General features: G+C 38.8%; 1 protein-coding gene across 4 annotated transcripts in view; it reads left to right on the top strand.

The window, feature by feature from the left end:
- Positions 1-23,267, top strand: part of SLC44A1 (solute carrier family 44 member 1) — a 73,973-nt gene that overhangs the window by 33,083 nt on the left and 17,623 nt on the right. For all 4 annotated transcript variants that reach the window (XM_052777076.1, XM_052777077.1, XM_052777079.1 and 1 more), the window contains exons 5-10: positions 11,545-11,638; positions 15,933-16,102; positions 17,996-18,085; positions 20,185-20,312; positions 21,209-21,395; positions 22,687-22,852. In XM_052777076.1, coding sequence (XP_052633036.1) covers positions 11,545-11,638; positions 15,933-16,102; positions 17,996-18,085; positions 20,185-20,312; positions 21,209-21,395; positions 22,687-22,852 — 835 coding nt within the window. The remainder of the gene's footprint in view (positions 1-11,544; positions 11,639-15,932; positions 16,103-17,995; positions 18,086-20,184; positions 20,313-21,208; positions 21,396-22,686; positions 22,853-23,267) is intronic.

Consider the following 23,267-nt stretch of genomic DNA (forward strand, 5'->3'; position numbering starts at 1 on the left):
AGGAAATGAAATTTTGATTTCTCTTCTGGTACAGGTTATGTGAGTACTTCTTGTTTGAAAGCAGAGTGAGTTGAAGTGGCCCTAGGACACTGTTAAGTGCCCTTGGGTCTCACACTGCATTGTGCCCACACACTTGGGTGTCTGACAGCCTGAATCAGGGAGCTGAACTATCATGTGACATTACGGTATGTGTGGAGCTGCACAGATGGCTGTGCCAGCACAGTGCAGCAGGTGGTCTGAGAACAGGAACTTCCTCATGTGATCTGTGCACTGTTGTCAAATACAAGCCCACAGTGAAATTAGCCAATATATATTTACAGTTTTACTCTTTACCCCTTATCTGACCATGCTGTGTTTTTCTTAACTAATGCAGACCAGTTATTTGTTGATGTGAAGTCAAGGTCATTAGTAGTGGAGTACCTCTTGAAATAATGAAATGCAGCTGTGCCTTGTTTTACCACAAATACTGTTTCTATGTTTATAAGTCAAGTCTCTTATTAACTGTGCCTGAAATATGTTCAGTATAACCATCTTTTAAAGTAAACCAAAACCCACTCTTCCTAAAACGTGCTATGCCTTGTCCTCATGTTCTCCATTCTAACTGTATCTCCCTTAGTGTTTTAGATTTTAAAACCTAAAGATAAAAGATTTTTTTTAATTAATATCACAGCCAGTTGTTCCAATTTACAGAAGCTTGGTCAAAAGTATGAAACCTGGTGCTACAGCAGAACAGAATCATCAATGAGTTCAATTCCTGATTTTCATTATATGATATTGGGCTTATCAAAAACAGGTATTAAACTAAACTGAGCTTTCCTTTTGTAGATGAACCCTGTGCAAGACTGGGATCACACAGTTCAGAGAAATATTGTCATTCTCATGGTTATGTTTCTGCTTAAATGTTCACCAACCTGTGCAGGTTCCAGAAAGTGATGGTTTGCAGCAAATGAACAGCTTAAGTATTGATCACCTTAAATGTTGCATATTATAGTAAAAGTTCAAGCACTGTGCAAGAACAGCGAATTAGTACCAAAACTATAGTACTCAGTAAACAGAATCATTTTTCTGAGAGCCACTTTGTAACTATGATAGTGGATTTAAATTAATTAATACTAGGATTATGTTTGGCAGTCTGTTTCAAGTGACCATAGACTCCACTGTAAAAAGGATAATAAGGAAATCTGAGGACTTTGAACATGACTGCACAGAGCTTAATTGCAATTTCTATGTTTGTGATGATACCTAGTTAGAATTTAGAGTTCAGCTGTCAAGTTCTGAAGAAGGAGGACAAGACATATGTGTTTGGTTTCTTGTGATAACCACTGCTGAATTTTCCCAGGCTTGCAACTTCTAACACTCAACAAGAAAACCACCTTAATGTTTTAAATATATGGGTAGAGAATGCAGTAAACTCTTAATTTCGCTCTGCTGAGCCTTTCTGAAAGCTTTAACTCCTCCTGCAACCTGAAAATAGCACTTGTGCTGGAGATAGGCTCTATGTAGGTTGCTGCATGTGCATTTGAAGAGTTAGCCATTTTCACCTGTCTCACATGCCATCCCTGAAATCACCTTACTTGTCCATGCACCTTGGAATTCTTTCATAAATTACTGTTTAAGAACCCTTCCATCCCAAAGAAATCCTCATGTCAAGAGGTGGTGTGGTAAGTTCATATAGAGGGGTTTTTATCTAAACATCTTTATCAAAAGATGTAACATAGTAAAACATACTACAACATCCTTCTATTGATTAATGATTTTATAAATAACAGGTATGATCTTCCAGCTAGCTTAGAATTTATGGTATCTTTCCCAAAGTGGGACAGGCACTTGATTGCCTGTACACAACATGGCAGAACTGCTAACCCCTAAGTTTTAGAGCCGTTATGGCAGAGCTCTTATTGTGCAGTACAGCTTGTATTTTTCTATAAGCAAGATTATAAAAAAGCATTTAGGGCATGGAAAATGCTTGCTTGAGGCATGAAGATCATTTCATGACAAAGCAGCCTTTTGGCTTCCTGAATCAGTAGTGATGCACTTGCTATTCTGCTGTAATTTGGGAAAAGGAGCTGACTTGATGAATAACGCTGCACCATTTCAGGACAGTGACTTCACTCCCAACCCTTACCCCACTTGATCTCCCACAGTCCGGTCCTGCATTTTCAGTACCTTCTCATCTAAGAAGAGAAGAACATCCCTTGCAAAGCCTGTCTGATTTTAGGAAAACAAGAAAGCCTTTAGTCTGTTCAGAATAATTGACACCCAGAACACTGGGAACCAGTTGGGACATTTCACAAGAGGAGTAAAAAGGGAAGGAAAAAGCTGGGCAGTTGACCACTCAGATCTTCAGCCTGTGCCAAGATGCAAGTTGTAAAATACAGGAATGTTCTGGAGCAACTCCTGGAGGTGACGGAGAAAGCTGCAGTGTTGGCTGAGAACATGTTCTAATGCTGTTCTCACACAGCCATGATGATACTTGAGTTTATAGAGCTATGGACTGAAGACAGCTGAGAATGCAGTACATTGTGAACTGGCTGTTGCTGGGCTCACCAGGATTTTCTCACCCAGCAGAACACCTCAGGCAGGGAGTACTTGAGTTTCAATGTTGCTGTTGGTCTTGGCACTTAAAAAATGATGTATTTTGAGTAATGTGACTGAAAGCTTTTTTTTCCAGAAAGCTGATTGATGCTTCAAAACATAATGTCCGTGAAATACTACAGTGCTGTTTTCAAGGACTTGCCAAAGCATTTTGAAATATCCTTGAAGCTATAATTCATATATGATTGTGCCAAATGAATAATGGAAATGTCATTATTAAAAAGAAACACTAAACAGGTGGCCATAATTTCTGTCATGTTTAATTCAGTGATAACTATATTGGCTGGTCATTGTGGGAACTAATATTCCTATCTGTTGTGTAAATGACTGGATGCAGATTTAGGAACCTAAAATGAAATTTCTATTTTACAATGTGTTGGCAGTCATCTCGGATGTCAGAATTCTGTAGCTAGGCCGGGCTGGTTGAGGTCTGCATGGACTTGGAGCCAGAGGTAAAGCTACATTAAATCTGCTATGGAGATTGACCTGAAAGAAATCAATAACAGAAATCAGTCTGGCTAAGTCACAGCAGGTTATGTCTCTGAGCTATGGGAAGAAACCATAGGGTAAACAAAAAGAATTTTTCATTTGTCTGAAGGTAATGACATCTTCATGTGTAATAATCAAAGTAGAGCTTTGCAGTTACTATTGGTACTTGCCTCAGAAATAGCAGTTACATCAGTTGCTGCCAGCTTCTGATGTTTTTCTTCTGCTCCTGTTCCCCCTCCCCCCCACTTTCTTTTTAGCAAAAGTGTGCTGGTTAAAATTTAATCCTTTGCTCCTGATTTCCTGAAGCCTGTTGTACCATATTAGTTATAGGCATTTTATGTTTAAAGAGATTCTGTACCGGTAGGTCTTTGGGAACCTGGGTTTGTTAATTTTGTGTGTCATTTTTTGAATGGCTGGAATAAAAGTACACTATAACTGGTTTTGAGATATGGAGTCATCCACTGCTACTCTACCTTGTTACCAGAACTGCCCGTCAGGGTTGTCTTGTGTTAGAAATGGATCCTCTAGTCAGAATGAAATAATTTTCACAACAGAAAGTGGCTGCACATGGAGTCCTCCAGTAATATTGTGTTGTGTTACTGATTACATTAATAAACCATTTGGAAAGGGGGAGGAACAGTGTGGTAATAAATCTTGCTGCAGCTACTGAATTATTAGAATTACATGAAAAAAATCTGTTATCAATTGCAGTGGAATAAAATGTCAAATGGAAAGGAATGCCTTCAGAACAAAGGGTTGGGAAACAACCATTGTTATGCATTTAGCTTTTTACTTTAAAATGGTTATTGCTACTTGGGAAAGAGATTGTGAAGCTACTGAGGATAGCAAGAGGATTAGGTGGAGGCTCAGCATTGTCTGAAAGTGTAATGTTTATTAATTGTGAAGAGAAAAAATTAGGGACTGTATTTTGTGTAAACTCCTGCTCTGTTGGCATCATAAAGGCTCTGTTCTGGTCCTTCCTTGACAAACTGTTTTATTAAGTTTTTTTTGAACTTACACACACGCACACATATGTATGTATATTCTCAGTATGTGTACACATACTTAGAAGGGAAACAAGGATGATCACAAGAAAAGACCAATGATTCTTCTGCCTGGAAAAGAGAATACTATCAGGAAGAGTAAGGTCATTAAAAGCAGAAATAGCTTAGAGGTTAAAACATAGGTTAAAAATATTATTCCTTGATCTCATGACCTGAGTAATATGAAACTAGAGATCAAAAATGAAATTACTAGACATCAAAGAGCCAGATTTTTTACACACAAGTTATGGTTAATTTACAAAACTTATTGCCATGAAGATATTGTAGATACCAAAAGATAAACTGTTAGAATAATAGTGTTTGGATATTTAATAGGTGGTTAGCACTCAAGGATATCCTTGAGCTATAATTGGTGGAGAGCTAAAGATACAGTACAGGAAACATCTGCTACGGGACTAGACGGATTTTTAATTTGATTCCAGAACAGCTGATTTTATTTAGCACTGGAAGAAATATGAGTGGAGGAATGGGTAAATTAATACTTGTTTTCAACTTTTTGTACTGTTCATAAGAATGGGGGATAAAGAAGGGATAGTCTGGGCTTTTAAATTACAACTCAAAATACATGTATATGAATTCTGACTTGGGTTTGGTTTTTTTTATGTACAGTTAGTTGTAACAGCAACTGTGCTTAGCTGTCTCCGTAGTTCATTTTGTGGTTTTCAATTCTGGAGACATCTAAAGATCTTAGTAGTGGGGTTTTGTGTTGGATTTTTCTTGGAACATTCTTGTGGGCACTGGAGAATACTTACTTTTACGTCAGTCCCACATTTATTTATAAAAGCAAGCTGTAATTTCTCCTGCCCTCTGATGCTCACTCTTTTAAAGAAGTGATGGTATGTCTCTCTGCAACAACTAGAAGTTTAGATATATACAGTCATTACTTTCCTTCCTTTGAAACACACACCATGCTTCTGGAAGCCACCAGTGGATGTATCTAGAGAATGAAGCTTGCTTTCTTCACTGAGAACAATCTGTCATTAATGTGAGAAATCCTGACTGCAGAGTAGTCTTTCCTATGCCTTGTTGCTCATCTCAAGGCATCACTATTTTCTAGGCTCTACTAGGGCCCAGAAATTAGGTTTAGGTATTAAGGTTCAGCTGTATCCTTGTTCTACCTTCTGCCTCTATTCCTGCACCATTTGTAAAAGGCATAGCTACAATGTTTAGGTATGTTTGTGCAGTCCTCTGATGCTTCCACATTAACTGCTGCTTCAGGCTGCACACAAATCAATGGCTAAGAAGTGGAGTTCTTGTTTTCTTACTCGTTTCCAGCTCTGACACTAATCTGTGCACAGTTAAATGCTACTTCATTCCTAAATGAAGCATCAAATGTGAACTTGTCTGCTTCTGGAATGTTTTTGTTGTTCTAAAAACCGGTAGGCAAATAGGAAATTTATACAAGCCTAAATTTTATGTATTCTTAGTGCTTGTGTTCTAATTACTTCCTAATAGTTGTAGACCAGGTATAATTACAGTTGTCAGACCTAACAGACAAAGGATGAAGAAAGTCTGGTCAGCATCAGTGTATTTCCTTTCATGATGGCATGAACTTTTTTCCACTTGGCAGGAGTTCGTGAAGAGATGGTCTTGTTACTACTCCCCATAGGCACACTTTTTCTGAGGTCATGCAGCATTGTTCTCTGTTACTGGCAGAAGTCGGCAATGGATAGTAATTTACTACTGGAAGTAGTGCTTGGCATCTTACCTGTTCTGTGGGTTTTGGCTGTGGAATTTACAGCAGAGTTCCCTACAGATACATAAGCCAGTGTCTTAAGCTTCCACTTTTCTATGCCGTGTTGCTAGTCCGTAATATGCTAAGATAATATGCAGTTATTGGTAGTGTACCAAGTTGTCTTATTGTGTGAAGCTTTGGACTGGTAATGTGGTTCACATTAACAGTTTAGAGCTGATAGAGTTTGACAGATAGATTTGAGGCAAGCTCTGGAGTGAGAAAAGTAGAAAAGTGTTAAGAATTTCATCCTTGTGAGAGTCTGTGAGCCTTGTCCTTCCTGAATACCAGTGAACTCCACCTCTGTCAATATCCAGCTGTTAATACCCCTAGCTTGTATTGCGTGGGTTGGTCAAGCATAATCATCTGTGAGTCACGTATTCACAATGTTAGCTATGTTTTAATTGGTGACACTTACTCATAAAACACCGAGAACCCACAGTTGTACTTTCAACACAATGAAGTACAATAACAGTCTCACTCCTGCTAACATTTCTGCACATTTCTGTATCTGTGGTTACCTGGAGTTTGATTCCTGTGTTAGAGGACTTATGTTACTGATGGACTCATAGGATGTTGCTTGGGAAGGAGAGAGAATGCTTAAAAAGGAATAAGATGTTGAGTTTTTTAACAATAATCTCTGCTTCATCATAGGGTGTTTTAGAAGTCTGTTAGGTCACATATGTGCGCAATAGATGCATATTGTCAGTCAGACTCAGAACAGTGAGACCATACATGGAAGACCATATAAATTACCTTATCACAACTGGTTTCTAGTCTCTCAGGCTGTGCTTTGCCATGTGCCTGTGAAAAGGGGTATGTGGAGCTGCTTGGAGGCACGCCTAACATAAGTAGAACATATTCCTAAGCCCTTAAGGTGACTGTTCTGCTCCTGGTATTGAAGCTATCCCAGGTATCTCTGCATAGTTCCATATTTTTCTGCTTCAATCCTTGACTCTGAATATAAGTCCATGTTTTAAGATATGAAAGTCCTTGTTTTAGTTCCTGCTAACAGTGTTGATAGATGGATAGGCACTGCTGAGCAGCTCAGAATGGGATCCAGGACCCCTGGTGTGCTTTCCACCACTATCATTCAGGCAGTATTAATGCCACTGGTTTCCTCTGTGGGCTGGTCCTCTGAGCGGATGACTTAGGAAGTCTTACCATTTCTGAAGCTGTAAACTTTGATATTGATAGTGATGCTGATGTAGCAGGGGTTTTGTGTGTTTGTTTACAACACAGCAAATGCAGGAAGGAAAGCTGTACTGAAGCTGTGGTCTCTAAAAGTAGTTTTATCTAGCCACCTTGGGTTAGTATGGAACTTCCTATTTACTGTACTGCTGTGGAAGGCAGGGGGTTATGTCTTGTTCCGTGTGCTGTGTCCTCTAAGCACACAAGACCCTTAATAATTTGCCTTCTCACTTGGAAAGAATCTTTGAAGTAAGAGTTTGGTCCCCTGTCTTTGTCCTGGCTTTCTACAGCATCTTTACATAATTTGTGCTAAATGTGGCTGGTTTTAGAAATGCCAGAGATAATGGCTGTTCAGCTCCTTACTAATCCAAAACAGAAAGAAGGCTTGTAAAGGAAATGGTGGCTGTCATTCCTATGGCTAGATAAAGGTTGAAAGGAAAGTTTGTCTTTTGAGATTCTTTGCTCCAGTCATGGTACCAAAATATTCAAATGGCTGGAGCAACTCTATTCATGGAAAGAAACCATGGAACAGAAGCTGTGTTGTGTCTCCAGGATACCACTTTGTAGGTGAAAGCACCAAATGATAGCACTGTGGGACCAGTAAACTCTGTGTGCTCACCAGTAGCCTGGCATCTGTTGCTCTGCATAGTTTAGAAGTATTTTTCTCTGAGGTTACAACATGTTGGAATCTCAAATCCAGTCCCTGTAGGACAGTTTGATGTTGTTTGCCTAATGATTTCTCCAGAAGAAGTATGTGCATTGCTGTAGGAAGCAAAGGATGTAATACTTTAATAATTTTTTAGTTTGTTCTCTGTATTCTACCCATAATGTTGTTGAAACATTTACGAGTTTTAATAATTTAGGAATAATAATAGTGTCTTTGGTAAACTAATTATCTCAGCAAGGTAGATGATTCAATTCTTCTTTAAACTTTTGCAGGCCTTGCAAACTCAAACAGCAATAGTAAGACTGGCTGTGCTAAGACAGTCTCTACTAACACAGAGTAACTACTATGGGGTGGAAGGTTTGGCAAAGCAGTCCATTCTTCCCACTCTCACCTTACAAAATTCAAACTTTTATTTATTGATGTACAGGATGTTTTGTTGAGAAATCAGTTTAAGTTTGTTGTAAAGTGATATATTACTCAAGCACACATTTGGGTTGTAAAACTCTCCTACACAGTATTAGAGAAGTTGGAAGGTTTTCAAAATATAAAGAAATAAATACTTATGGGAATAGTAAAAATTTATTCCGCCTAATTATGTAAGACAAAAGGACAAATAAATCTCATGGGGATTATTTCAGCTATTGGACCGGTAGTTTCTTTAGATGCAGGGTGGTTAACGTCCCTTGTCTGACAAGCTCCATGAAAATATTTCTGTGCTTGGCTGGGATTCTAAAGAAGCATACTATGTGAGATAGACAGCTGAAGGGAAGAGTTCCAAAGGAGCCCCAAGAGCAGTTCCCAGGCAAGAGTTGACAGTGGCAGCCAGAGTCATCCACTGCTCCATTGCATGACAAGAGGGAACACAACGTTGGGTTCCAGAGGGACCTGGCAAGGTGTGTCCAGTTTCCTCCACAGCCAGGGGTTTGTTGGGTTACCCTAGTCTACAAGGCCTACTTGAATGACTTGTGACCTGTATGCAGATCAGGATCTGGCATTTGGTTTTGCTTGGCTTACATCTGTGATCCAAACAGAAGGTTTTCAGATACACATTTGTGCAAAGAACCTTGAACCTCCTTTCCCGGCTATAGCAAATCCTACCCTTTTTCTCTTCTTCCTGAACTGCTAGAAGTCACAAGGAAGCATGGTTATCCACAGATCAGTCGTGTCCCTTACACCTATTTAGGTGTGGGGGGCCTCTGCGTGAGATACTTAACTGTAGTTCAACACTGGTAGTGTTGAATGGCAGAATGACCACGCTGGCACTGAACATTCTGTATCACAAATCTGTATACAATTGTCCACATACACCCCCCCCCCCCCTTCTTCCTATGGAACTTCTTGTTCTTGTCATAAAATCATAGAACAGAATCATAGAATCATTTAGGTTGGAAAGGACCCTTAAGATCATCAAGTCCAACAGTAAAAACTGCCAAGTCCACCACTAAACCATGTGCCTAAGCACCACATCTACATGTCTTTTAAATACCTCCAGGGATGGTGACTCAACCACTTCCCTGGACAGCCTGTTCCACTGCTTGACAACCCTTCTGGTGAAGAAATTTTCCCTAATATCCAGTCTAAACCTCCCCTGGCACAACTTGAAGCCGTTTCCTGTTGTCCTATCGCTTGTTACTTGGGAAAGGAGACTGACACCCGCCTCGCTACAACCTCCTTTCAGTTAGTTGTAGAGAGCGATAAGGTCTCCCTTGAACCTCCTTTTTCTCCAGGCTAAACAACCCCAGTTCCTTCAGCTGCTCCTCCTAAGACTTGTGCTCTAGACCCTTCACCAGCTTCGTTGCCTTTCTTTGGACACGCTCCAGCACCTCAGTGTCTTTCTTGTGAGTGGCCCCAAACTGAACACAGCATTTGAGGTGCAGCCTCACCAGTGCCGAGTACAGGGGAACAATCACTTCCCTAGTCCTGCTGGCCACACTATTTCTGATGCAGGCCAGGGTGCCGTTGGCCTTCTTGGCCACCTGGGCACACTGCTGGCTCATATTCAGCCAACTGTGGACCATCTTTATAGCTTAGCGTTTGGCCTATATTCAAAGCAATGCAAAATAAATGTAAATGTCTGCAGTCTTCTTTTTCCTTCTGTTTTTAAGATAAACATGTGACTCTCTCGACTGCTGTCCCTCCATCAAATTCTGGAATTGTTTGTAAATGCACTTGATCCAGATGTTTTCATATCTACAAGAATAGAATAAAAAATTTTGCAGCAGTATGGAGCCTTTTGTCCAAAAAGAATAATAATTACTTTTTAGATACTACATTTACAGCTACAATATAATGAAGGTAGTTTTATGTGATGTCTGTTTATCTGACACCATATTTTCCACATTAGCAAGTAGAGACCTAAGGATTCATATAAAGAGTAGAATTGAAAATAGAGTTCAGATGTTTTACCTGAAACCTTCTCTTTGCAGGAAATCTAACTTTCTTCAGTAGTGTATTTGGTGTTTTGGATCTGCCCCCCAAAAACTAATTCCTAGAAGTGGTATTTAAGTAGTGTTCCAGATACTGCATGGGATAGCCTGCTCAGCTGCTGTCTTCTCTTTCAGTCTGTAAATAGATGATGTCTCTTCATAGAGGTAGCAATGTGGTAATGGTAAACAAGATTTCTGCAAATAATATTCTACAGTTTCTACAAGTAATACTTCTGTTTGGTGTCACACAAGCCAAGATAAGGCTGTTGGTCAGAAGTCTTGGTTTAATTTGGGTAAAAGTGTGTATGTATTATCCAGATCCAGTTTGTAGAACTCTCTGCTACAAAGTATTTCTGGAGAGGAGATTTTCATAACTGAAAGAATTGAATATTTATAGGGATGATCAAGATGTCCTTAGTTTATTATGTAGGAAACAAGGACACTAAAGGCTATGTATCCAGAGCCCTTGCACTGGGGAGTGAGCAATCTGTTAGCAAACATGCTTGGGTAGAAACTCATCTTTGGATAGGCAGCTTGTACCGCTGGAGGCTTTCTTACCTCTTTGGCCAGTTTCTGAGAGACTGCTGCTCCAGTCTGATCTGGCAGTTGCTATATTCCTAGAAGCATTGGCACAGATGTTCAATATCTTGATTATAGACGAATGGAAAGAGATTTGTCTCGGTAATGTACTTCCATTAGGCAAGTGTCAGGTACTAAGGAAACCTTAAATTACGTTTGAATTTTCTTGTAGGCAACTTGATCTTTATTGTGCTGTAGCAATTTGTTTATGGAGAGAGTTCAGTTTCGTTAAAAGTTTTGGACATCTAATGGAGGGCTTGTGTTGTTTTTCAGCCAACTTCCTAACTTCAGCAGTTTGGTTCCTTTGTTTGTCTCCCTGGAGCTTATAGACCGTATTGTTGAATATTGAAAAAAATTGTTGTATTTTGAAAAAAACCAAACAAACAACAAAATGAAAAAACACTTGAATGTTTTCTTTCCATAATGAATGTTGTCTTATACAACATTCATGCACTAAAAATGATCAAGAAAAAGCTTGGTGGAGTAGCAGGGGAGGGTGACTTCAAAGTGCTTTGTGTGTCCTTCTCTTTTATACTGCATTGTGAATTAGCCTTTTCCACCTGAACACACAAATGTTGGAAGACCCAAAGGTAGATGGAGAGTGTCATTCTGTTACACTGAAGCCTGTATTGGGCTTGATCCACTGTTCCATTACAGGGGGAACTGTAGCATAACTTTGTGGTAATAACATGAGGAGCTGCAGAATCAGGACCTACCTCAGTTTTAATACTGTTTGCAAAGAACGGGAATATTTGATTTTTATTTTTTTCCCCATCAATCTTTTTTTTTTTCCCTCAACAGGATCCACTCTGTGTAGCTATGAACTACAGCCATCAGAGTACACTACAGACCCAAGGGCCGCCAAGTTATGTCCTAAATATCCTGTTCCAGAGAGGTAATACTAACATCTTGTCTGATTGGGGGTGGAGGGAGCAGAGATTTGGTTTGCTTGTGACAGTTCTTCAGAAAATATGCAGCACAGATTTATTATGTTTTACAGGTGGATGTTTTAGTGTATTATTGCCACATGTTTTTAAAAGATTGTGAAAGCAGCTCTTAAAGAAAAACCCAACCTATCCATGCATGTGTTACTGAGAGTTTAGAGCGGGTACCTTCAAGTTCTCTTGTATCTCATGTAACTGACACTGTGCTGAGTATCAGCTGTTTTACTGCCTTTCACCCTATAGCCAACTGCTTGTCAGCAGTGCAGATCAGAGACAATTATGGAGCACTTTGGATCTTTGGGAGGAAAAAGGATATATTGACACACAGTGCTCTACAGTGTTCACTTCTTATATCAGCCAGTCAGATTTAGCAAATTGCTTCATTTTTTATTCTTTTGGTCTCCAAATGACTAATACGAGGATGGTCAAGTACGAAAAAGAGGGCTGTATTTTATAAACAGATCAATTTGAGTTTTATTGTTTAAAGTATTATATTAGACTGCTTTTTGTGAAGTAGGGTAGAAAAGTTTGTAGCTCCAGAAACTCTGCTAGCTGTGCTGGCTGGAACTGTGGAGATGAGCATTGCTGAGAAAAGTGATCTGTTTGCTGTTGTGCACACCCTTCTGTCAGTAATTCCACTCACTCAAGAAGAATCGTGTTTTCTCAAAATTTAGCTTCTCAAACGTATTCAGTAGTAGGTTGTAACTGCAGAGTCTTTTCCTATGCACAGTTTTTTGTTATGGTTTTATTAAATGTTATAATTGTGTCAGTTCTAAAAACTCTGATTTTAAGTCTCTCTTGTCTGCATGGTAGCTTCTCCAGTGAATATTTTTTTTATATTGTAGTGACAATAAGTAGCAGCTGGAATATTAACTTTTCTTTTACTTTTCCCCACAGCAGATTAATATTCCATGCAGCTAACCAGCTGTTATAGCTGTAATACAAAAACAAATGAAAACTTCAGTGCCAGCTTGCATACTGAAAAGGCTTGTCAGTCTTCATTTTTGCCAGAATTATATTGACTTTTCTCACTGTGTGTTCCTATGTCATTCAGTCTGAATGAATATAGCTTAATAAGAAAACAGAAGAACAGTGTGTCAGAGCTCTAATGACACTATGTAAATTCCTCACAAAAACTACCTCAAGAGTTATTTTTGAAAAGCTATTGTGTAGGTGGAGCATTTCGCCTTTTTTATTTGGTATGAATAAAATGTACAATATGTTTCAATATTTTTGAGGTTGAAAAGTCTGAACTTAATGCTCTAAGGCGAAAAAGGCCAATATTGCATCTGTAAACCACTCTGTTTTTCAGATTTTTATAGTTAAATTATTTGAGTAAATTAGTGTAATTTGGAGGAGAAATAGAATCCTGTGGAGACAAACAGTTGAAAACTCAACACCCTGTAGGCTGAGGCATTCAGGGAGAACTTACCTAACACTCCTCAGATTTGATGTCAGAGGTATGAACCATCATCTGATTCCCATTAGGTCCATGGGATGGAGGTAGCGTATGCTGTGAGTACTGTCCCTTGATGTTGTCTGTTTGATGACCAGGCTTCTTCATGCCCTTCAGTTGAGGCTCCACCTCTCAAGGGACTCTGGTCCTTCAGGTTCAAGGCATTATGTCCAACTTTGACACAGCAGTGCCGTCTAGCAATGCAGCCAGCAATACATGTGTCTACCAGAAGTCGTGCCCAGCCTATCTCAGCCTCAGTAGAGCATGACTTCACTGTTAAGAGGACCCTAGAGGAAAACCTATCCAGCTTATCCCTGCAGCATTTATCTATCAACCAGCTGTGCTGAGCTGTGCCAAGGGGCTGCCCTGTAGATGTTATAAAGAGCAGCTAGCAGTGGCATTCCAACCAGGCTTCCCACACAGAAGTTGCTGTATATGTCCAGGTGTAGTAGTGAGAGGAAGAAGCTCTCCTCTGAAATCTAGTACTCGAACAATGAGACGGATCTCTTAACTTCATTTGAATGTTGCTTTAAAAATACAATTTTTAACACCATCATCTGCTGGCTTGAACTCCACTTGCTCTTGTTCATGATTAAGCATCATGTTGTTATTCTCAGAAACTTGTAATTCCATTTCAGTATGTAATATACCAACTTATAATCAAGAGGCCGTATAAAATAGCACAGGTCACGCAGAATAGATCTATTATTGTATTTTTTATTGACTGAGACACCTTACGTCACTTATTCAGTCAGAACCACTGAAACAGTGCAGATCTGAAAAGGTGGATTCTCAGGAGTCCCAGTTACTCAAGAAAGCCTGTAGGAACCACCAAGCTCATTTTTTTATTAATTACAACAGTTAGAAATTAATTATTGCACGTGATAATACGTAACTTAAAATGTGTAGTGAGATTGTTATGGCTTAAGGGATGTTAGATGAGTAATATAAACACTGGTAGGCAAAAAGCATGTTTTCCTCTGTTGGGATGTATTTTGGAACAGTATTTTAATCCCATTACTTCCCCTTTTCAAAATGGATATTTTCGTATTTGGATGCAGGAATGACAGTCCTTTGCCTACTCCCAGCTCAAAATTTGAGCTTTGTTACTGATATTGACAAGTTCTAAATGCTCTAGGCTTTCTGCAAAGTTGAAGCAAGTAACAACTAAACAAACCTCCCAAATTTCGGTCTTTTCCAGTATTACTGCATATAATGAACTGCAGTATGCTGCATATTCCAAAATAGGCTATGTTGTAAGAGGCTGAGAGGATACATGGGCTGCCTTTTAAATAGGACAGCCATCATTATGGGTTTAATTTGGTTTTTAACAACTGTGACTAATTTACAATTACTTTGCTTTGCTTAACTGCTGTCTTCATCAGTACCCAAAAGTAGACCATCCACATGAGCATCTCCAAATGCATTTACTTACTCAGCACAGTAAGTTTAAAACCATATAATTTACAATTGTCAGTCACTTCAAACAAAAGCCTAGGACCTACTAATTACCTAGGTATGTCAGGTGATCATAATCCTGAATTCTGTACAGAATAATTACACACTAATGGTTTTAACGTCAACTTGTTTTCCCCAAAAACAATGCATAGAAACTATGTGCCTAAGGCAGCTGGTTTACTCACTACGTGTTTAAAATGACAGAATTTTGGAAAGGCATGGGCTTAACAAATAGTTACTGAGTACAGAAGATTGCTGGTTTATAGGTCATTGCTGAAATGGAGGAAACTGCGAAAGATTATGTGCATTGCTGCTACAGTCCACTGAAATCTTTTAAGTAAGGAAGATTGGGCTGAGTGAAACAAGTACAGAGGTTAGAAGACTGACTTAATATGAAAGACTTTCTTTCATTGGATCCAACTACAGGAAGGAATATGTAATTCATGGAATGTGTCTGAAGTGTAATTGGGAAGATTGATCAAAAGATGTAATAGGCCACTTTGAGATCTGAGATAGTTTATGAGCAAGGAAGGCAGCTACTCTAATGGGAAACATTTGGAAAACAAAATTACCCAGTTTTAAAGTGAAGTTTTTGCTCTCCTGTATCTTCCTCTGATGGACTTGATAACAGGTTCTGCTGAGCATTCTGCAAAATTTAATGCATTGCGTGAGTATTTTTGGGGAGGATGCTTCCAAAACAGTTCAGGAATAATGAAACAATAGAGGCATCTTTGCATGTTTTGCGAAGAATGTAGTGCATAATTTTAACAAAATTAATGGAAGTAAATACTGTGTAATCTTCAATACAAGAGCAAGTTTATTATGGGGAAAGATTAAGAATAAATACATTGGTTTTGCTTGGCAGCAGTTGTACGTGCTGATGTCTTTAAGCATAAAAAGCATGCTTGCAAGAAGAGTATTGTCATTCTGGGATTTCTTTTGCTGCAAATATGGGCCAGTATTCCATTCTAACATGAGTGAAAGGCATTGTTTCAGCTGCTGGTTCACCACCTGACACTTGAATGAGAGATGTTTAAGCAGAAATAGAAACGTGTATTTTCTGAGCCTTGCCGTTTAAGGGTGGGAGGGTAATAATTTCCTATTGGACTGTGCACTCCAGCCTCACAGGGTTACTTGTAAGAACTACATCACTTCTCATTATGATCATCTTCATTCCAGCAGCACTTGTGCTTTCAACACATGGTTTCTGGTTATAATGTTATGAGGGTGGAATGGTTGCATCTATTCACCTTTCATTTGTGTGTTGATGTGGCATTTATATTAAGTAGGAGTAATTTTTTTTTCTGATTTTTTTTTTCTTGTGTCACCAGTGCACCTATTCCATTCTTCCATCGCTGTGCTCCTGTGAACATTTCCTGCTATGCCAAGTTTGCAGAGGCCCTGATCACCTTTGTCAGTGACAGTAGTGTCTTACACAGGCTGATTAGTGGAGTTATGACCAGCAAAGAGATTATAATGGGACTTTGCTTGTTATCACTAGGTAATTGTTTTTCTCATTACTAGCTATTTCTTAGTACTGCATTAGGAGATTGTTAACACCCTCTAACTACAATGTGAGCAAGAAACATGCATGATAGCAATAAGCCCTTAGAATATGGTCCAGAATGCTTTTTTTAAATTTTATTTGACAGCTGGATAACTTATTCAAAAGCAATATACACATGCATTCCTGTTTTTTCTCCTCTTCCACTGATTATGAGATAGGGGATGTATGGCTGTTGGTTAGCCAACGTTAGTTTTTGTATAATTAACAGAGCTTCCCCATTCTCCAAATTTTTATTATACTGCTCCCCTTTCCCATTTCTAATATTCATCTTCTGCCAACTCAAGTCCAAATAAACCCTTTCCAAATAAAAAGGACAGGGTGAGAAATGCACAATAACACACTCTGCTAGAATGTAGGGGGTTTACTTTGTTTCATTTAACATACTTGTGCAGGGATATGAGAACTTTCAAAGGGAAAACAAGAAACCTAGGTGCCCATTTGTTGTGTTGTATGTTACCTCCTTCTTCCCCTTCCCCTAAAATTAAAAACTTCGCACTTTTGAAAATCTCAGCCTTGTCTGAAGAGCTGGAAATTCCCAGCAGTATAGATGTGCTGAATCGTTTCTATAGCTGGGAGATGCTTCTGGCCTGTAGAGTGACACATTGCACTAGACTGAAGTGCTGTTTTAACAAAGTCTTGTGAATTAAGGTAGAATGCTACTCACCCACAGAAATTACTCTCCTAATGACTCTATTTTACTCGTACCAAGTATAAAATCTGAAATCCCAAAATGGGAGGCTCCTGATGCTAGCCATGTATATGAGCAGTGTGTGGTTTAGGAAGAAACACTGTGAAGCTATACCAGATTAATAAGTCCTTTTTTTTCAGTCTGCCTTTGTGGTTAAAAAAAAAATAAAAGAAGAGGATGCTAGATACCATTTAAAAAAACCAAACCAAACCAAAACCACAAAAGAGACCATTGAGTATCTTTTCAACTATAACTAGAAAGCTGTTTGTTCTTCTATCTTGACTGCTTCAGTGTTTGATAATAACAGTAGAAAGACTGTTCCGAATCTGAAAGCTAGTGGCTGATCAGTGCTACTGTTTGCTTAGAGACAGAAGCTAATACTGAGTTTTACATACAGTTAATTTAAAAAAATATTTTTCATACCTTCATAGTTAAATAGAATTTATTTATTTCTAATCAATGAGTAAGATTGTGTGATTCAGAAAACCATGTTCCAGTGGCTTTCATGTAACTACTGTACACAAATACGTATATGCAAAAAATATGTGTGTGCCCTTACACACACCACTCACTAAATCTTACTTGGCTGAGATTGTAGAGGGCTTTTTGACATGCAGTTCCTGAATAGCAGTGGAACTATGTGAACAAAGCTTGTTAAAGAACTCATTCTGAATGTTGAAAATAAAATTGTAATTCTTTTACATTTTACTGGCATGACATTTTGGAATACACAGGTGTCACATTATCTGCATTTGTTTGACAAGTGTATTTGAGTGTAAATTCTGCTTTGGTCCTCAGGCGGTGTGCTCATGTTACCAGACTCGGAGTACTGTCATGTCTTGCTGTTTGTTTTGTCATTGTCTAAATACATCTCTGTATGTATGCATTATGTCTTGTATTTAATGTACCACGTAAATGTATTTATGCTTTCTTTGTTTTAATCAACAGTATCAAAGCAAAAGTTGTAGAGGTGCCTAATTTCCTTAACTGTCTGTGCAGTGAGTTTGTAAGCCTCAGAAAAGAAATCCCTGTCTAAAAATTCTGTTGGAAGGCAGTTACCTTAGTACAGTGGGAGAATTAGGAAGGCTATTTCTACTTGAAATAATTGCTCTGCTTATATTATTTGTCTTCTTTTGCAGTGTTGTCCATGATTTTGATGGTTATAATCAGGTACATTTCAAGAGTACTTGTCTGGATTTTAACAATTCTCGTCATTCTGGGATCACTTGGTAAGTCTTGTTTGTCTCCCAGTTTCTGAGTGCCCAGTTCTAATCTTTGTGCTGCGTGTCCTCAGGCCAGCTACATCCTGCACTGATCATGGACCATACGTTTCCCTTCAGCTTTCCTTTGAGTCCCTTGCAAGACATATGTCAAAAATGCCCCCATTGTAATTGCAGTCCCCTCCCAGAGAGTATGTTGCTCCTTAGAGATTTGCTGCACACCCTGTTTGGCTGGCAAGCTTCCTGTCAGCCTAGCTCACTAAAGCCCACACGTGGGCTATTCCTCACAGAACTTGTGGCACAGCCCTAAACATTGCCTACTTCTTAACCTGCCTTCCAAACATGTCAGCAAGGCAGCTAGTCTGGGTGTGTCTGATGGCATACCCACCCGATGGGCATACTCAAGCATGCAGGAATCAAAGGGCAGCTATTGTTTATGCAGCCTCAGGGGACCTTAAGATGTAGAAGTGTCCATACAACCCTGACATGTTCATCAGCCCCTTCAGTCCTCTGAGTAGCTCCATAGGTGTATCTAAGACCTGTTCTTGAGGAGAGGAAGCAAAGGTGTTTTTCTAGCATTTCTAATTAAAGCCTTATATTTCCATATGACTCAGAAAGTCCTGCATGAGCTAGGTTATGTATGAAATGCAACCAGCCATGCTGTCTTGGGAATGGCCAAAGATTGTCTCATCCAAAATGATGCAGCTTGCATGAAAATAGCTGTACTTTATCACATTAACTTTTACATTTGTAAAACTAAAGTTTTCTATTATTGATACTCAGCAGCTAAGCCAAAATGTATAGGCAGATGACTGTAGGGAGGGAACAAAAATAGAATAATCAAATTAGGAAGCACTAGCAATTTCATTCTTGCAATTCATGACTGCAAGGGATGGAAAAAAATCAGCAAACCATATATGTTTTTTCAGGATCACTTGTTTTTTCTGCTTACTGGTCTCAGGATCTGTGACCACAGAAAAGGAAAAAAATAGATTTCTTTTTTTCATTTATATTCTCTTTAGAAGCTGAGCAACTATGTTGAGTGAAGTAGTTGAATGACATATCTTATTGCCATCTGTTATTATGTTCTAAAAAATCTCATCCATTACACAGACTGAATAAGAACATGTCATTTGTGAGACATACCGCTTATTCTGTATTCACTGTTTGTTCAGGAGACGCCAAAAGAGCATCCTCCATTTTAGACCTGAACGGAGTACCTTCAGCAAAGACTTGTGATCTCTAGATAAGCTTATGCAGCTGATTCAGAAATAACAACAGAACACAGAAGGATGCTCAGAAAAAAAACGTATCATAGGGGAGAGGTTATCTCCCTGAGGGGCTGGAATCCTGTATTTAAGAAAAGTTCTAACTTGGAAAGGTGGCTAGAGTAGGAGAATGATATTGTGACCATAAGGCTAGGATTTGGTAACAGGGGTTAGAAGAAAGTACCTTGTGTTATATTGGCCTCTTGTGCCTCTCTGATGTTTTTTCCAGTGCTCAAAAGACATTGTCTGATGCAGGTGTAGCTACATGTCATTAACCTGAGGTGCTGTTTTCAGCATCAGGGCTGTTCCTTTTTGTCTCGATTAGTCTTCCCAGGAGTTGTAAACTCCTCCTTTTGTTCCTTCTGTTATTTTGGATCCTAATCCAAAGGTCCCTCTCTGTTGCTTCTAAATTCTTACTCCCTACCTTATTATACATGTATATACATATATCCTGCCTTATAACTCTTTATTCTTCTTTTTGTTTTTTTATTGCCCATCTAATGGAAGCTGAGTTCTTCATTGTTAGGGCTCCCCATAAACTAGTCCTTCCATGCAGTTCACCCTAAAACACAGAGTCAAAGAGCTGCAAGTCTCTTAAGTGGTTGTAGTGGGGTGAGACTGTGAAAAGAGTATATCCACTTGAGGGCAACACAGGAGAGCTAAGCTCTTCTCCCTCCTGAGAAGTTCCTCTTGGGTTAAGCGTCAGTGCCCTTGAGTATTCTGTACCAGACTAGACTTAAAAAGAAGTAACTGTTTAGTTTCTTTGGTACTAGGTAGTATGACTGTGTCACACAGAAGGAGCATCTTTCATTTATCCTTTTTTTTTTCTCTAAAACATAGGTGGTACAGGGGTCCTGTGGTGGCTCTATGCTAAGCAACGAGTATCTGCCAGTGCTGTTGAGACTCAAATAGCCAAAGACAATCTTCAGGCTCTCCTGATCTATGCCATTTCAGCTACAGTCTTCACGGTATGTTTTGCTAATGACTATATTATTTTCTTGTTCTGTCTTCCTGGCGGTCTCTTTTTTTTTAATTCAAGTGAAAGGTTTATATTGCACACATTTTTGAAGAGTTTATTTCTACTACAAGCTCTATTGCAGTGATTTTTTTTTTTTTTTTTTTTTAACTTCCAGGCATTGTTCTTTAATATCTGGTTTTGAGTCAGGAAAGAGTTCCTAACCCTGCAGCTACTTTCATCTACTGTAAAATGTCCAGGGGGACTTCCAAGAATAGGTACAATATTGGTCTCCCCATCCAATTTCACTTAGGAGATTTTTCTTAGATTCTTAGTTCAGAGGTACTTAGTCATTTCAGTTTATTTGAAAGTCCTTAGACCATTCCTACTTATGAAATCAGTTGTTCCCAAACTTTTTCCATTTACAGAAGGATCATTGTGAACTGAAATACTAACACTGATTACTGAAACAATTTATCTTCTTTAGGCCTTGCTGTTCATTTCAGAGTCAGTGACTTTACTACACAAAATTACAAAGTTTGATTAACTTCCATGTCAAGACCACCACACCATGCTCAAACATAAATATTAAATTGTATTCTTCGTTAAATCTTGCTGATTTCATTGTTTTGTAAAACATAATTGAGGATAGAATCTGGTCTAATCTCATCAGCCTGAGGCCGGTGATGATTCCAAATATATAATTATGACCTTGGAATTCCCCAGAAGTATAATTTGGAAAATGATTTATCACCAGAAGAAGCTGATAGATATTTTACATTTTGATCTTGTGATCTTATAGATAGAGCATGTGTTAATTTGCTGTGTTTGAATATCCTAGCTGTGCAAAATGATAGCTTTCTTATTTTTCAGTTCTCTAAAATGTGATTTGGAAACATCTCCCTCTAGGTTATCTTGTTCTTGATAATGTTAATTATGCGCAAACGAGTAGCTCTCACCATTGCCTTGTTCCATGTGGCCGGCAAGGTCTTCATTCACCTGCCACTGCTAGTCTTCCAGCCATTTTGGACATTCTTTGTGCTTATCCTCTTCTGGACATACTGGATCACAGTCCTGCTTTTCCTTGGTACTACAGGTAAGCATTTACCAGTTTTATTTTAAACAAATTCCACTTCATTTTTGCAAGGTTTCAGGCAGCGTTGGTTAAAAATCACGTGGGAACCTCTAGGAAAAAAACCCACCACATATTGTGCTTCTGTTCTTGTCTGCTTCAGTGACTTCAAAACACTCGTTTCAAGAAAGTTGTGCGTTTGAGTCTGCATTCCCAGTATGTTACTTGTGCCTTAGGCCAGCTTTTTGATTTGATGTAAGTTGGCGTGTTGCAAACCACAAGGCACCATTAATAAGACTGCTATAACAATTTTTCAAATAATTCCCTCTAATTTTACACAAACAGGTTAAAAACAGCCTAATCTTGCAGCTAATCTCATAAAGTATTGTATTGCAGCCAGTACTCACACAGGTGAAGACATAGTAATGAAAGGGCTGTTGCACACAATTACTGTCTCCCAAAATGTAAATATACTGGAAGTAGTTTTCAGTTGTTCATAACTTAGGTGTCCAGTGTTACTCCAGCATTTTCTAGGATTATTAGGGAGATTTTTCTGCTGTTTGTACACTGTATTCTGAGAGCAGCCAATGTACTCTCAATTTCTGCCTGCTGTGAAGAGCGTAGAAGATGAGAGTTTCATTTGTGTTCATGGTCTGACAAGAGCTTCTAGAGTTAGATCCTATAGTTCCAGTCTTAGTTACTTCAGCAGAGAAACCCAGCAACTCCTTTTCAAAATGGGAGATGTCTGTGTTATTTTGCAGTAAGCTGTAGGAAATAGAGACCATCATTCATTATTAAAACCTTAGACTTTTGAAATTTATTGTTTACTGCCGATCCAAAAGTAGCAGTGTTTCAGGTGACAGAGCTATTTCAGGTTAAGACAAGATAAGTATTTTATATTTCATAGCCTGAATTCTTAGCGAGGGATGGAGGTAATAGAATTCACGTGTTCTTGTTATCATTACTGTTGAAATTTTTAGTTTTCATTACATGCTGACCTATGTGCAGAAAATGTTTGCCTCTGAAAGTGAGTTAAATCTCAGTCCCATGCTTTACTCTGTGAGTTAAAGACCACTGCACAGGGACTAAATTTGTAGCAGAACTTAGGCTGATATTATACTTTACTAATGGAAATCTTCAATTGGCCTTGATTCTGCAAAGGCTAATTTATGCTTTTAGCCTTACATGCACTCAGTATCTTCACTGATACCAGTTAAACAAAATCTTTGTGCAAATAGGGCCAGGTGCCATATACTTTCTTCTTTCTGAGATGATGTAAGCACCATTTCCTTTTTTTACCGTCATTTATTTCTAGGTAGTCCTGTCCCAAATGAAGAAGGATTTGTTGAATTTCGGATGTTAGGTCCTTTGAAATACATGTGGTGGTACCATGTAGTGGGACTCATCTGGATCAGCGAGTTTATCCTAGCCTGTCAGCAGATGACAGTAGCAGGGGCTGTTGTGACATACTATTTTACAAGGTAAGAACAACTTAGACAGCTGTACTGAGAGTAGCCTAGAAATGGAATTAGTGGAAATAATGAGGGACAGAGCTTTTGGGGAGAATACTTGCTTCTGTCCTGAAAGCTGGAGAGCAGTTGAAATTGTATTGACTCTTTTTAAATCATATCAAGTTCTAAAATAATCTGGTTTGCTGGTTATAGATGATATTCTTGATATTTAGGACTTGAAGTCTTGTTTGCCTTGTAACTTGTGCACATTGTACAGACACAGAGGGTTGTTCACAAAGCAGGATGCACCTGTGTCCTGGTTTCAGCTGGGATAGAGTTAACTGTCTTCCTAGTAGCTGGTACAGTGCTATGTTTTTAGTCCAGTGTGCGAAGAATGTGGATAACACTGATGTTTTCAGTTGTTGCTCAGTAGTGTTTAGACTAA

The sequence above is a fragment of the Harpia harpyja genome, chromosome Z (assembly GCF_026419915.1).
Source record: "Harpia harpyja isolate bHarHar1 chromosome Z, bHarHar1 primary haplotype, whole genome shotgun sequence".
NCBI lineage: Eukaryota > Metazoa > Chordata > Aves > Accipitriformes > Accipitridae > Harpia > Harpia harpyja.